This window comes from Artibeus jamaicensis, unplaced genomic scaffold (genome assembly GCF_021234435.1).
Source record: "Artibeus jamaicensis isolate MK-2021 breed Jamaican fruit bat unplaced genomic scaffold, CSHL_Jam_final scaffold_804, whole genome shotgun sequence".
Taxonomy (NCBI): domain Eukaryota; kingdom Metazoa; phylum Chordata; class Mammalia; order Chiroptera; family Phyllostomidae; genus Artibeus; species Artibeus jamaicensis.
Genome location: NW_026522055.1, coordinates 1,459,473 through 1,474,557, shown reverse-complemented (window position 1 = coordinate 1,474,557; position 15,085 = coordinate 1,459,473). Strand labels below are relative to the sequence as shown.

The following is a 15,085-nucleotide window of genomic DNA, read 5'->3' as shown; positions in this document are numbered from 1 at the left end:
TTTTCTCTGTCCACTCAGAGCGGTCTCCACCACTGTGGCCCCGCCCCCTCGCTTCGCCCTTCAAGGCTGATCCTGCTTCTTTAAATAGCTTGGACTTGTCCCTTTTTTTCTGCCCCGCCCCATCCTTTTTTCATTTTAATCAGATTTCTTATATCTAACCCCGCCTCTTGGGTTTTCTGTGCTGCCAACCCAGCCAACTTTAGAGGTGCGTCCCACCTCCTACAACACCTCGCCCCGCCCCTGCTCTCGGAAAGATCCAGTCCGTGTGTTTTATCTGCTGCCCCACCCCACTCTGCTTGGTCCGGTTAGAGTCCCCGCCCATCTCCCCTCTCTTGTCTTCAACTCCGCCTCAGTACCCCTCAGACCAATCATTTCGGTTAATCTCCAATTTAGGCCCCGCCCTCTTATTTATTGCCTTTCCCACCCAATCCCGTCTGTCTCTCCCCTGAGGCCCCGCCCTCAAGGCCCCGCCCCTACAGCCCCGCCCCCCCGGCCAATGTTGAGCTCAGTCTGCGTCTCCTCCTTCCGCCGGCGCCAGGGGGCCAGCAAGCAGCAGCCTGCGCCGCCGCCGCAGCCTCCCGACACCCCGCCGCCGCCAGCGCCGCCGCTGCAGCAGCAGCAGCAGCCTGCGCAGCCCGGCCCTGCCGCGTCCCCGGCGGGCCCCCCGGCATCCCAAGGGCCCGGGGACTGGCGCGCCGAGCCATGCCCCGGGCTGCCGGCGGCGGCCATGGGGAGGCACGGCGGCGGCGGTGGCGACAGCGGCAAGATCGTGATCAACGTGGGCGGCGTGCGCCATGAGACGTACCGCTCGACGCTGCGCACCCTGCCGGGGACGCGTCTGGCCGGTCTGACGGAGCCTGAGGCGGCAGCGCGCTTCGACTACGACCCCGGCACTGACGAGTTCTTCTTCGACCGGCACCCGGGCGTCTTCGCCTACGTGCTCAACTACTACCGCACGGGCAAGCTGCACTGCCCGGCCGACGTGTGCGGGCCGCTCTTCGAGGAGGAGCTCGGCTTCTGGGGCATCGACGAGACCGACGTGGAAGCCTGCTGCTGGATGACCTACCGCCAGCACCGCGATGCTGAGGAAGCACTCGACTCCTTCGAGGCGCCCGACTCTTCGGGAGCCGCCAACGCTGCCAACGCCGGGGGCGCCCACGACGCGGGCCTGGACGACGAGGCGGGCGCGGGCGGCGGTGGCCTGGACGGCGCAGGCGGCGAACTCAAGCGTCTCTGCTTCCAGGACGCAGGCGGCGGTGCCGGGGGGCCGCCAGGGGGCGCGGGCGGCGCGGGCGGCACGTGGTGGCGCCGCTGGCAGCCCCGAGTGTGGGCGCTCTTCGAGGACCCCTACTCGTCGCGGGCAGCCAGGGTGAGCGTGCCGTCGGAGTCCCCACCCCTCTCTCCTCCCCACGCACTCCCAGACCCTCAGAATCCTATGGCCGATCCCAGCCCCTCTCTTTCTCTCAGCCTCCCAGTCTCGTAGAAGCCTTTACCCCCAACCCTGAGTTTCCCGCACTCTTCGGAACACACCCCCCTCTCCCGGCCATCCTCAGATCCTCAGGATGGCTCTCCAACCTTCAGAAACCCCGAGATTCCTTCAAGTACCACCCCACTTCTCTAGGTCACCCTAGACCCTTAGAAACTTGCTCCTGGGCTCTTCTGAACAACCTCTCCCCTTCTGACACTCTCAGAAGACCTTTCCTCAAACCTCGGCCAAAGTATCCCAAGTCCTGTGATACCTGCCCTCCTTTCCCAGCCCCCTGCAGACCCCTGCCAGAAGCCCCCTCTGCAGTCCTCAGTTCCTCCATTCTCCCAACACCTCCCTGATTCCTTTTATCTTTGCCCCCTCCCTCACCCCCCACCCCGAAGTTTGAGTCTCCTGACTATTTTCGACACCCCCCCCCACCGGATTCTTCTGCCAAAGTCTCAGAAGACTCCCCACCCTAATTTCAGCACATCCCGAACCCCTCTGAAAGTCCAGACCACTTGATCTGGCTAAGACACTTTCCCCTCCCCTTCACTGCAGTGATAAGTCTGGGGACATCTTTCCTCCTGGGACCCTCTGCACCTCTCTGTGTTCAAGTCCCTTCGTGCATCCCTCACACCAACTCCCATTCCAAGGACTTGCCCTGTAAAGTGCCAGACTTGCCCAGAGGCTTTCTCAGTCCTCTGTGTCTCCTGAGCCCCCAATAATATGCCTGTTCTCTTCAGGACCTCCCCTGAGCTTTCCAGAATTGCGTCCTCCTCACTCGTACATTCTCCCAGCGTCTTCCTTCCATCATTTAAGCTGAACAGCCTCCATTCCCTCCCTCTGGGACACCCCCCATCCCCGGACTGCAGCCCCTCCCCTAGTGGATAAAGGACTTTTTCTCTGCTCCAGAACTTTGCCTAACCTTAATCCTTGGGACCTCCCTCAAGTTGTCAGCCCCAAAACTTCCTTCTCAAAATAGCTCCCAGTTCTTTCGACCCTGCCTTGTTATCTTTCCACCCGCCCCCAGGCCTGCTTGCTCCCCCTTTTTCAGCTCCTTCCCTCCAGCCCAAAGCCCTGGACCCAGCTTTTCAGCTTCTCCCCGCACTCCAAGGTGAACCAAAGAGAATACACACTCCAGCCATATATTTCCTCCACCCTTATCTCCCTTGAATTCCAGATTTTCCCCGAGCTCCCTCCATCTTCCCCCCAAAAAAACTTTTATAACTTCAAACATTTGTAACTTTCCAAGCTCAATGGCCTCCCACCCCCCTTTTCCCTTGAATCTCTTCCTCCTAACTTCCTCCGCGTGTTGGAAGAGAGGAGGGTAGTGCGACGTGGGGGGAATTAGAAAGAGAGAAAGAGCGATTCCAGGGACCCCTCCTAGCCTCCTGGGAACCTAAACACCCTGAGGAGCCAGTCCGGCCCCCTCCCCCCACGGTGCCGCGTCCTGAGCTGGGAAGGACGCGGAGCCGCAGTGCCGCATTCGTGCTGGGGGAGGGAACAACGGGGAGGGGGGCCCGGAGGCTCCGCATAAAGTTTGGTCCCGGGGAAGCGCTGAGTTGGCGAGATTTGGGGTTGGGTGGGGGGAGGTGGAGAGGACGAGGTACAGAAGGGACGTGACCCTACATGCCCCGTCGGGCTTCTAGGTGGCCCCTTCGCCCCATGGTCTGGGGTGCCCTTCCTTCTTGCGACCCCATTGAAGGGTGCTGAGGTGAGGCTAGATGTCCGGGACAAGCTACAGGGGTCACTCATTGACTCCACAAATATTTTTGAGTGTCCAAGGCATGGCATTCACTTTCCAGCCTCAAGTGAGATAGCTTGGCAGAGTTGGGAGCTGAAACCAATGAAAAGTGGAGGGTCTGGCCCGACCTCCCCCTCCTCCCCTTCCTCGTAATCTCTCCTTTTCTTCCTACAGGGACTTTGTGCCCTAACTCTTCTGCTTTTGAGCCTTCTCGGGACCAGGGGTTAAACTAGTCCCGATGCTGTCCAGCCTCTACAGCTGCACACTGCGGCGAAGCCCACCTTCCTTTCTGTGTCCTGGGAGGGAAGGAGTTAATACAGCTCGGGGCCGCGGCCTCCCGCGGCGAAGCGGCAGCACTGCGGCTGCGCGAGGCCAGCTGGGTTGCAGCCCCGAAGGGGTTAAGAGGGCTCCCAGCCCCTGCGGCTGCGCACTGCGGCGGGGGAACTGTCCGCGGTGCTGGCCGCCGCGCGCCCCGCCCCCCGGCCCGGGCCGCCCGCCCCCACTGCGGTGCCGCATCCTGAGCCAGCCGAGCACCCGGCTAGGAGCAGGCGCGGGGGAGCTCCAGGCATGCGCTCTGCGGCGGCCTCTGGCCTCTTAAACCACTGCGGAGAAACGAAGAGGGGGGCGGGGCAGAAAGGGCCCACGCTGACCCCCGCAACCCTCCCCAGGATTTAGGGTCCTCTCTGCAGCCGGACCCCGGCCCCCCTCTCTTCTCAGCAACCCCAGAGCCTTCCACCTCCTCTCCCCATCTGATGAAAGCCCCCTCTTTGCCCCAACATTAATTTTCTTCCCTATCCAAGGACTAACCTCACTCCTTCACCGTGTATTGGATAAAGCCCACTGGCATCTGAAGGGGCCTGATCCATCCAGTTCTTCCAGATCTTCATGCCCTCCCTTCCTCATCAAAACCCACAACACAGTTTGGTAGGACTCCGGTCATCCTCCATCCTGAGAGGACCAAAGCATGCCCCCACCCCCAATTCTCTGCACCTCTGAAAAGCCCCTTCACCTACTTTGGCCCTAAGTCCTGTGCTGTCTCCCAGGTCTAGGCCCCTGACCCTCCATTCCTCTTGAGAGCCTTAAACCCCACCTCTCTTCATATCTATCCCCCTCTCTTTCAGCAGACTTGAACTTCTTCCCCGCTTCAGGGCCCAAACACCTCTCCTCCCCTCTGTTCTTCCATCCCTGCCCTGCCCTCTCTGAGTGAGAGCCTAAGGAAACCCTGACTCCTTTCTGAGGACTTGGCCTTGCCCCCCCCCAAAAAAAGAAAAAAACCCGATGCCCCTGTGTCCTCATAAGAGCTCAAACATTACTGAGTGCCACACACTGGGCCAAGCATTGTTCTTTTGACCAGCACCTTTGTTTACTTACCTACCATAATCCTCACAATAATCCTGTAAAAACTTGGTTTAGAAAGCTTCGCCACCTCACCCAAGTTAGACAGGGGGGAAGCTGGACTCAAACCCAAGAGTTTACTGTTAGCCATCTTGTGATTCTGCCTCCCTCCCTACCTTCTCACCTTCTCACCTTCCCCTCCCCTCAGCTCCAGGCCCACCCCAAACCCTCTGAGACACAGGATGTGTGATCTTAAGTCTCCCCTCCTACACCTGGGTCCCATAGTACAGCCCAGAGATGGGGCACAGGGAACAGGAGAGTGGAGGGGCGGGTCTAGAAGACAGAGCTTGGGGCCGGAAATTGTTTCCAGGACATCAGTTGCCCGTGCGTTTTGGCCACCCCTTCAGAGGTGATCCTCTACCTTCCCTTTTACTAGCTCTAGTGGGGGGAGGATGAGAGGGAAGTGTTTGGGGCTGGGAAAAGGAACCACTGGGAGGGTCTTGTGGAGATGGCTGGTAGACCAGATGCCCGGGTCACCTTTCGCCTTCTCTCCTGCCCTGTCCTGCAGTATGTGGCCTTCGCCTCCCTCTTCTTCATCCTCATCTCCATCACCACCTTCTGCCTGGAGACCCACGAGGGCTTCATCCACATCAGCAACAAGACGGTGACGCAGGCCTCCCCGATCCCCGGGGCCCCGCCGGAGAACATCACCAACGTGGAGGTGGAGACGGAGCCCTTCCTGACCTACGTGGAGGGCGTGTGCGTGGTCTGGTTCACCTTCGAGTTCCTCATGCGCATCACCTTCTGCCCGGACAAGGTGGAGTTTCTCAAGAGCAGCCTCAACATCATCGACTGCGTGGCCATCCTGCCTTTCTATCTCGAGGTGGGCCTTTCCGGCCTCAGCTCCAAGGCCGCCAAGGACGTGCTGGGCTTCCTGCGGGTCGTCCGCTTCGTGCGCATCCTACGCATCTTCAAGCTCACGCGCCACTTCGTGGGGCTGCGCGTGCTGGGCCACACCCTGCGGGCCAGCACCAACGAGTTCCTGCTGCTCATCATCTTCCTGGCGCTGGGCGTGCTCATCTTCGCCACCATGATCTACTACGCCGAGCGCATTGGCGCCGACCCGGATGACATTCTGGGCTCCAACCACACCTACTTCAAGAACATCCCCATTGGCTTCTGGTGGGCCGTGGTCACCATGACCACCCTGGGCTACGGAGACATGTACCCCAAGACGTGGTCGGGGATGCTGGTCGGGGCGCTGTGTGCCCTGGCCGGGGTGCTCACCATCGCCATGCCCGTGCCTGTCATTGTCAACAACTTTGGCATGTACTATTCGCTGGCCATGGCCAAGCAGAAGCTGCCCAAGAAGAAGAATAAACACATACCCCGGCCCCCGCAGCCCGGCTCTCCCAACTACTGCAAGCCTGACCCGCCCCCGCCGCCCCCGCCCCACCCTCACCATGGCAGTGGTGGTATCAGCCCCCCGCCACCCATCACCCCGCCCTCCATGGGGGTGACTATGGCTGGGGCCTACCCACCAGGGCCCCACACGCACCCGGGGCTGCTCAGGGGGGGAGCGGGTGGGCTCGGGATCATGGGGCTGCCCCCTCTGCCAGCCCCTGGGGAGCCTTGCCCATTGGCTCAGGAGGAAGTAATTGAGATCAACCGGGCAGGTGAGGAGGGGGCCTGAGGGGTGTATGGGGTGGGGGCGCACGGAGATGCATGGGAGGAGTTGGGGAGGTTTCGAGGGGGGCAGGAGGTGGATGCTGAGGTTCAGAGAGACGGGGCGTCAGCAACAGAGAGGGCTGAGAAAAGTGAGTGGCGATTGCTGAGGCCAGAGAAGGGGCGCAGAAATAGACAAGGACAGAGATTTTGTGTGACAGACAGTTGTTGAGAGAGACAGACTCGCCACCAAAGTACTGGGGGGCTGGGGGGGCCCAGGAGAGACCCAGGGAGAGAATGTCACACACGATTCATGGGCTGGCTGGAGACAAGAGGCCAAGAGATGGTTGCGGCATCTGAGCTTCCCAGACGCCCTGAAAAAAAGTCTAAAGGCCACAGAGTCTGAAACCTGGAGACTGCCAGTGAGAAGGGAGAGAGAGCCAGAGAGGACCGAGGCGGAGGGAGGGGTGGGGCGGTCAGGGGCCCAGAGTTCAGGTTGAATCAAACAGTGAGACCAAGAGAGGAAGTGAGACTTAAGACTACAAACTAAGGGTCTGAGAATGGCAGGGGAGGCAGGCCCAGCGGGTGGACTGGGCAGTGACTTGGGACCCGGGGCCCAGTCCCTGGCTCTGCAGAGAGGGGTCTGAGAGGTGCACAGAGGTGTTGTCAAGAGGAAAAGGTGGGACCAGCCAGTTGGGAGAAGAGTCGGCCGTGCCCTGAGTGTCCCTCCCCACCCCCAGGGGAGTCTGTGCCTCAGAGGCAGGGATTGGGGTGTTAGTCGGGGGAGGAGGGAGAGGCCGGTGGGCCCCACCCCCAAGCCTTAAGTAGGTCAAGAAAGGGAGCTGGGCCGCCCGGCCCCCCTGGCTTGCTCCCTCAGCCGCTGACCCAGTTTCACACCCATTAAAAATAGCTCGAGTCAGAGCCTGGGGGACCCCCACTTCCCCCTCCCTCATCTGTCACCTTCTAACCCTTCCTCGCTGTGTCCTTACCGGCACCCAGCATCCCTCCCTCAACAAGCACCTCCCAGCCCCCGACATTCCCACCAGCGTGTGTGCCAACCCGATGCCCAACCCCAGTCCTGCCCTGCTGTCCACCCACCTCTTCCCCGTGTCCCCCTCCGCCCATCCCTCCAATGGGTGCCGAACGCCCCACACCTGGCCCCAGCCCTGCCCTTCCCAGCGCCTGACACCTGGATGGACAACCTCTTCTTAGCACTCAGGGCCCTCCCTCTACCCCCCTCCGTCCAGTGCTGTCCCCTGCTCCCTCTTCCCCAGTGACTCCCCAAGCCCATCAGCCCTGCCCCCAGTCGGGCCCTCCGGCCACCTCCTTCCGCACCCTGCCCTTCAGTCACCTACTTGCAGCACCCAAGTCGGCCAACACCTTCTCCTGGCTAGCGGTGTCCCCACCGTGAGTTTCCGTGCCTCACTCTTTCCTTTGTGTCTCTGTCTGACCCTGGGGACACAGATCCCCGCCCCAACGGGGACCCAGCAGCAGCCGCCCTCGCCCATGAGGACTGCCCGGCCATCGACCAGCCCGCCATGTCCCCGGAAGACAAGAGCCCCATCACCCCCGGGAGCCGGGGCCGCTACAGCCGGGACCGAGCCTGCTTCCTCCTCACTGACTACGCTCCCTCCCCTGACGGCTCCATCCGGAAAGGTGAGGTGCCCTCCGCTGGACCCCTGGGGCCCTCCCTCTCTCCCCCCTCCCCCAGGGGAGGGGGGAGAGGGGGATGGGGGAGGAGGTGCTGGACTTCCCTTCCCCCCTGCCGTCCCCAAACCTCCTCCCTCCCAGAGCCCCCCCCAACCCCAAGTTTCCTCACCACTGACCCTCCACCTGTCTTTATTCCATCTCCATTTCCCCCACCCCGACCCTCTGGCCTCTTCCCCCACCCCCAGCCACCGGTGCTCCCCCACTGCTCCCCCCAGACTGGCGTAAGCCAGGCCCCCCCAGCTTCTTGCCCGACCTCAACGCCAACGCTGCAGCCTGGATATCCCCCTAGTGGACGAACCCCCTCCCCCCCGGGGTAAGTAGCCCCCACCCTCTGAACCCCTGCCTCTCGACTAACCCCTCTGAGACAATGCAGCTCCCACTGACCGAGACTCCCGCCCCTTCGCCATGAAGAGCTCCATCCAGTTAACCTCACTCCTGACACTGACCCTGCACTCACCCGCCCAGGACTTGCCCTGCCCCTCACCGACCCCCCACAACTAACCCTGACCCTCCCCCCCACATGCCTGACCTCCCTCCCCGCCCTCGAGACTGACCCCCATCCTCACCCCCATTGACATCTCTCTCCCTGCACCCCCCCTTTTGGTTTTTTTAAAAATTCAACCCAGGAAAGGGGGTGCACACTCAGGACACTCTTCGGGGTGCATAATGGGATGAGAAAGACTCAGCCTCTTTTTTAGTCGCCTGGGAGCAGCTTCTAAAGCACCCACAGATTCCCCGCCTGGGACTTCATTTTCTCCGTTCGTTGGGAGAGGCAGACACAGATAGAGGAAGTCACCCCTTCGGGTGACATACGAGGACATGGAGGTGGCCCAGGGCCATAGAGTAAAGGAACACCCCCGGGGGTAGGAGGAAGCCACAGGAAAGACGTTCTGGAGGGACTGATAACTACTGACAGGGTTATCCTGACTGCCAGCGAGGACACAATCCCAGGTGACAATAGTGACGCAAGTGACAAGCACAAGCAAAGCTGGGAGACTGGGGGCTGACGTACAACCATGAGGCAGGAACGCAGGGCAGGGCTGGGCTGAGAGCCGGGGCCTTGTCCGGAAAGAGCAGGTCAGCTCTGGGCCCTCGGGGACGCACTGGAGACAGGGATGAGGGACCAGGGGAGAGGACAGGTCTGGAGCCTGGGTCATCCCTGGGCTGTGGGGATGGAGAGGAAGGAGACAGAGAGAGAGAGAGAGTCAGGGAACAGGAGGGGGAGGGCCAGCACTGGCCCTGGGGACATCAGGGGACGGAGGGAAGAGAGAGTTGTCAGTGAGTCATTCAGTGAACATAACCAAGCACTTAGCCCAGGCCAGAATTTAACGAATCTTCTGTAACCCTCCCAATGTCCCTAGCTAACCCCTTGCTCTATTTCTCCATCCACCCATCCATCCATCCATCCATCCATCCAGCAATTAACTATCCAGGGCACAGTTCCAGGCACTGAAGGTCTGGCATCGTGCCCAGCAAGAATCCGCCACCGCGGAGTTTATGCTCTGGGCCGTGGGGTGGCACAGTCCGGCCCTGGGGCCAGCTCCGTCGGCTGGCCGTTTCATAAATAAAGCTTTCCTGGGACAGTAGAATAGAACAGTTGGGAAAGACTGTGTGGCCCACAGAGCCCAAACTAGCAGGCCCTTTCCAGGAAAAGTTTGATACCCCCTGGGTGGAGGAAGCAGAAAATAAACAAGTTTAAAAGACAAAACAAAAAACAACCTCTTGCCCCTTTAGATAAGGGGGCCTGTGGAGGAGCTTTCTGAGGTGACTTGAAACCCGGAAGGGAGAAAGGGCCAGCCAGCCAGAGGGGACAGCAGGTGCCAAGGTCCTGAGGTCCCGGGGTGGGATGAGTTTGGGTTTTGGAAGAAGCATCAGGGAAGGAAGTGTGGCCGCAGCCGGGCAGCTGAAGGGAGAGGGGTGCCAGGCAGACCGTGCGGAAGGTTCAAGAGGGTGTTTGGGGACAAGGGGAGAGGCTGGGCTGATTTTAAAAGGGATGAAGAGCCCCCCTGAGGGAATTCGGCCCATCACTTCCTCATTCCACACACGTCTGTGGACTCTTCCTTAGAAATACAGACACGACCTAAATCCCTGTCCCGCAGCCTGAGGAGAGACTAGTGGGACGTGGGGAGGGGTGGGGAGGGTCCGGAGACAGACCTGTCTGAGCCCCCTTGTTCCTCGGAAGTTCAGGGAGGGTCGTGACTGTCCCAGGCCACACAGCGGAGGGGATGGGAACCAGAGGGGACCGTGTGGCTTTTTCATCCCTCCGCCTCCCCTTTCGTCAGCCCCCCCCCACACCATCTTCCATTTTCATCTCATTACCAGCCTCTCCCCACCCCCATCTCACCCCTGCCCCTGCTTGCACCCAGGCCTGTTCCCATCCTTTGTCCCCCCCACCCCCCAGGTCTGGATGGGCCCCTTGGAATTGAGGGGGAGAGGGGAGGATTTGGGGGTGCGGGGGAGGGGGGGCTGGAGGTGTGTGTGTGGGGGTGGTCTCTGCTTCTCTCGCCTCTGATGCCAAAATTCATTCATTGAACTCAAATAATGGCTGGAGCGGATGGGGCTGACTGGATCCTGGACCCCTTCTTCCTCTCCTCCCTCCATGACCCGCCCTCCACGATTGCCCTCCCCCCTCCCCCCTCCCCCCAAGGCCCCTCTCTCCCGTATGGTCCTCCACCTGCCCGGTGACCTCTCCCTTCTTCTCCATCTGCCCCCACCAGCCACCTGAGTCTAACACCTGACACCTGTTCCCCCTTCCTCCCCAGCCTTCCCCCTCCTCCTCCCTTGCCCCCCTTCTCCCCTCCTCCCTCCTCCCCCAGAACCCCAGCCACCCCGGAAGCTCCTTCCATATTTGATGTCTCTGGCGGCCCCCCATTTCACTGCTCCCCTCCCCCGGAAAACACCAGAGAGGAGGAAGAGAGCCGGCGTTTCTCCGACCCCCCAACAGTGACGCTGTGTTGGGGGGGTTCCCCATGACCACCCCCGCCCCCCACCATGACTCTGTGTATTTCTGTCCCCAGCTCTTGTCACCGCCTGAGACCTCGCGAGACCCTCGGTCCCCCCCTGCCCCTTCCCCCCAGGTTAGCAATGGGAAATGGCTGGGACGGGGTGTCCCCGAGGTAGTGGGCTTCCACCCCCCCAGGCTCGCTCTCCTGTGGCCAAGACACCGTTGTCCAGACAGACCCCTCGGCACCGCGTAGAAAAGCCCCCGACACTGGCAGAACTGTTAAGACATTGCCGAGCTTCCAAAGGAACCACTCACGTGCGCCCGGATCTTAGATCCCCGTGGCTATTCAGACACGGTTAGAACCTTCCCATCAGACGGTTCCCAGTGAGGGTCCCTAGCCCCTGAAAGAGGCCGCACGTGACCTTCAGGTGAGCCTCCACTCCCAGGCTGCCCTCCAAGCTATTCTCCGCCCCAGGGGCCCTTCAGGGCTTCGGCTCCATTCATTCAGCCCCTCACAGCGCCCCCTCTCCTTTCTCGACATCTAGCTGAGCCCCCCACCTCAACAGCTCTGCCAGCCCCTCCCAAGTCCTCCCCACGCTGCTCCCCTACATGCCTCCCACCTGAGCGCCCGCCGATGCCCCTGCCGCCACCATCCGCCTTGCTGCCCCCCCTACCCTTTTGCCTCAGATGAGGGGGCCAATGCGGGGAGGGGAGGGGGGCCGGGCTGCGTGGGGGTGGGGTGGGGGAGGCTCGGTGGGCGCCACCCTGCCTCCTAACCCTGAGTCTCTCCCCCCTCCCCATGTCTGAACCTCTCTCCGTGATGCGACTGACTGTCCGATTTGTTCACTTCTCTCTCTCTCTCTCCATCTCCTTGGTCCGCCTCTGTCCATCTCTCTGCTTCTTTCCCTCGTCTTTTTGTGTCTTGGTGTGTCTCACCGTCTCTTATCTCTCTCCATCTGGTATTCCTTCTGCCCGTTTCTCTCCTGCCCCCCTCCCTCCCTCCCTCCCTCTGTCGTGGGATCTCCCCGTCTATGGGACCCTCCCCATGCCCCCCTGCTCCATGCCTCCTCCCCGTGTTTCCGCCCCTCCCCCCAGGTTACGAGAAATCCCGCAGCCTGAGCAGCATCGCGGGCCTGAGCGGGGTGTCCCTGCGCCTCGCGCCCCTTGCCACTCCCCCCGGCTCTCCCAGGGCCGCCCGCCGCGCTCCCCCGGCCCTGCCCTCCATCCTCTAGCGCTCCCCTCCCCCCCGTGGGGGGACTCGGGGGTGACAGGGAAGAAGGTCAAAGGAGCTGGGGGTGGGGGGCTGGGGAAAGGGTTTTTTTTAAAAAATCAAAAAGTCATTAATAATATGCAACGGAGACGACCATGCCAGCAGACACCCCCGGGCCCCTCACACCGACCTGGGCCCCAGGATGGAGGGGAGGGGCCAAAGCCCGTGCCCCTCAACTCTCCGCCCCACCCCCCAAATAAAGCCTTCTCAGGTCTCCATGAGCCATAGGACATCCCCTCCCATCAACTCGTGTAAATATGTCCAAATTATGCCAGTTACATTTGGGGCACCTCCCCCTACTCTGCATGCCTCCCTCAGCCCGGACCCCTCCCCCCACAACTCCACCTCAGCAATAAGCGCCGGGGGGGCTGCATGCCACGCGGTTGCGGGAAGGGGCACTCTGGGAAGGGGTGGGGACCTCAAGGGGGCAGGGCTGGCCTTTAAGCCACAGGAGGGTTTCCTGGCCTCCTGCCCTGCACCCCCGGAGGGCAACCCATCATGCACTGATTTTTACAAAATAAGTAGTGACAACGTGGGGGAAGGAGGAACAGTGACCCAAGCCAAAAACCGGAGCTGAGCCCAGATGGGAGTGGGGAGGGGACTGTGGACAACGGCTCTCTCAGCCTTTAGGACGCTCCCTCTGGTGAATGGCATCCTCTCGCCCCGCCCCCCCATCTGCTCGCCTCGGTTCTCGCTGCATGGACTCAGGCCTCTGGTCCCGGACCTCCCGGGGCGATCTGGCCCCGGCACACGAAACTCCCCCGACACTTCCCCGAGATTCCCAGGACATGAGACCTGCACCCAGAACTCCTGACTCGGGCCCTGGCACCCCGCATCCCCCCAAACCTCCACACACTCCTGGAACGTAGCCTCTGCGCACAGATGCTGCCCTCCACCGCCGCCCACTCCCTGGAGTGCATCCCTGCACCTCTCAGTCCTCCAAGAGGTGGCCGCGCTCTGCAGCTCACTTTCAGCCTTTGGGATGCTCCAAAACCTTCCCCGTCCCGGACATTTCTTGGACACCCCCCAAATCCTCAGGCCTCAAACCACCAGACACCCCCACCCCCACATCTCTGGCATCAGACACCCACCTCAGGTTCCCCTGCCGCTAGAATTTCCCAGATGGGCCCAACCTGTCTGCAATTCCAGGGGACCTGGCCTTTCCAGGGGACCTCCTTTCTAAGGCCCAACCCTGCCCCCCAACAGCATCTTCCCTTAAGTGGTACCCTCTTCATGGATACCACTGTCTCCCCGAGGGTCGTGCTTGTGCCTCTGCCAAAGCGCTGAGGTTTTAGCAAGTGCCAGGACAAACGCCGGAAAGGTTTTGTCTTTCACGGCACTTCGCACCTAGGCCGGTAAGTCCAGGTACAACTGCTGCTTGGCCAGAACACCGTTTATTTAGGTCAGAAGTGTCTCCATGTCGAGCAGAGACTGTGGCCGAACGGCCGGACACCGGAACATCAGGAGCTTAGGAAAGGCCAGCCTGCCCACTCGGGCTGGCACCCCAGCCCGCCATCCCCCGGCGTTCCTCGCCCCGCCACGCCCGCGGGTGGAAATCCACTTCTCATATCCCATCCTGGCTCAAGGATGCGCTACCTCCCCCACGCCCGGGGACAGCACCGGTCCCAGAATCTTTAGAGGACCCCCCCTTTTGGAGCTGGGGGGGTCCACAGAATTAGCAACCTTCCTCCCTCTGCTCCCACAGCCTCAGGAACCGCCCCCACCCGAGGGTTGGGGAGGAGGGTCCACTGAGCGCGATTCTTGATGCAACGATTCCTATGCAAGGGGCATTTTGAGTCCCCCCCTCCCATCCTTCCCTCGGACCCTAAACCCTGGCGAATCAGGGGTGAGGGGTGGGGCAGGTTCTGCGGGGAGCGTGGCGGGGCAAAGGGCTAGGGGCTCCAGACACCAGGGTATGGGGGTGGGGACTGATTATATTGCCAAAGGGTTCAACTTCTTAAAAAAAAAAAAAAAAGCCCCCCCCCCCGCCCCAGATTCCCCAGACCCTCACGGAAGCCAAACGGTGCGGGGAAAGGGGGTGAGGATCTTTTCCAAAGGGTACAGACCTCTTCCCAACGTCTCCCCGCCCCGCGCTCGCCGACCTGCCACACGTACCCAGCTTTTTAGTTCAGCTTTTAACAAATAACCACGATCATGATGAGCCTCTACAACACGTGACTCCCACCCCCACAGCCCCCCTCCCCAAATCAATAAACAGTGTGGGGTTCGGGGACCGGGAGAGAGCGAGCTAAAGGGACGACTCGCAAGTCCCGCTCCCCTTTCCCCGCCCCCACCCCACCACCACCCCCCCGGCCGCCAGGGCGCCCGCAACTACACGCATGCGCTGCATGACGCGCTCCCCGCACGCATGCGCGCCGCTCCTGCGCTCCGGGAACGCACGCGCACGGGGCGGGGGCGGGGCGACCGGGGAGGGGGGAAGGGCGGGGGGCTTCCCGAGCTCGGCGGCTCCCTCTCCCCCAACACACACAGCAATAAGTTTCTCTCACTCAAACGTGGGTGGGGCGGGCCTGGCCTGTCCACGTGTAGGGGGGGGAGTGGCAAGGGGGCGCTCTCAGGGATGGGGGCGGGTGTCCGGAGTCAGCGAGGGGAGGAGAGGTCTGCAAATCGTCCAACTCTGGTGCTAACGGCGGGTCTTCTCAGCCCACCCCCAGGGCCGGGAGGGAGGGGTCGGCACGGCCCCTCCCCCAAGCCTCCCCCACGCCCACCCTGGGTGCATGAACCGCCCAATGCAGAAGCTGCCGCATGTCACCCCCCCCCAAAGAAAAAGTGTCATGGCCCCTTCCACCCACCCTCTCATTCCCCACCAAAATTAAAGTTTCCTTTTCATTTAAAAATTGCGTCCTGTTTATGTGCTGGGAAGGCTTTCCGGTCGGGGCTGGGGAGCTTTGGGGGGTAGACAGAGGGATTGCGTCTTCAAGAGGAGGAGTC

General features: G+C 61.6%; 1 protein-coding gene across 4 annotated transcripts; it reads left to right on the top strand.

The window, feature by feature from the left end:
- Positions 1-134: 134 nt before the first annotated feature.
- On the top strand, positions 135-12,366 carry KCNC3 (potassium voltage-gated channel subfamily C member 3). Of its 4 annotated transcripts, XR_005083047.2 has the most exons (6): positions 136-1,369; positions 5,116-6,223; positions 7,677-7,868; positions 8,108-8,235; positions 10,940-11,294; positions 11,962-12,044. XR_005083047.2 is itself a non-coding variant. In XM_037148984.2 (5 exons), the coding sequence occupies exons 1-4, from the start codon at positions 497-499 to the stop codon at positions 8,209-8,211; spliced, it is 2,247 nt and encodes a 748-aa protein (XP_037004879.2). In that variant the 5' UTR covers positions 135-496; the 3' UTR covers positions 8,212-8,235; positions 10,940-11,558. The 4 variants fall into 4 exon arrangements, 3 of the variants coding, with proteins under 3 accessions (XP_037004879.2, XP_037004876.2, XP_037004877.2); XM_037148984.2 differs by lacking the exon at positions 11,962-12,044 and having other exon boundaries at positions 135-1,369; positions 8,138-8,235; positions 10,940-11,558; XM_037148982.2 differs by lacking the exon at positions 11,962-12,044 and having other exon boundaries at positions 10,940-11,558.
- Positions 12,367-15,085: the final 2,719 nt, after the last annotated feature.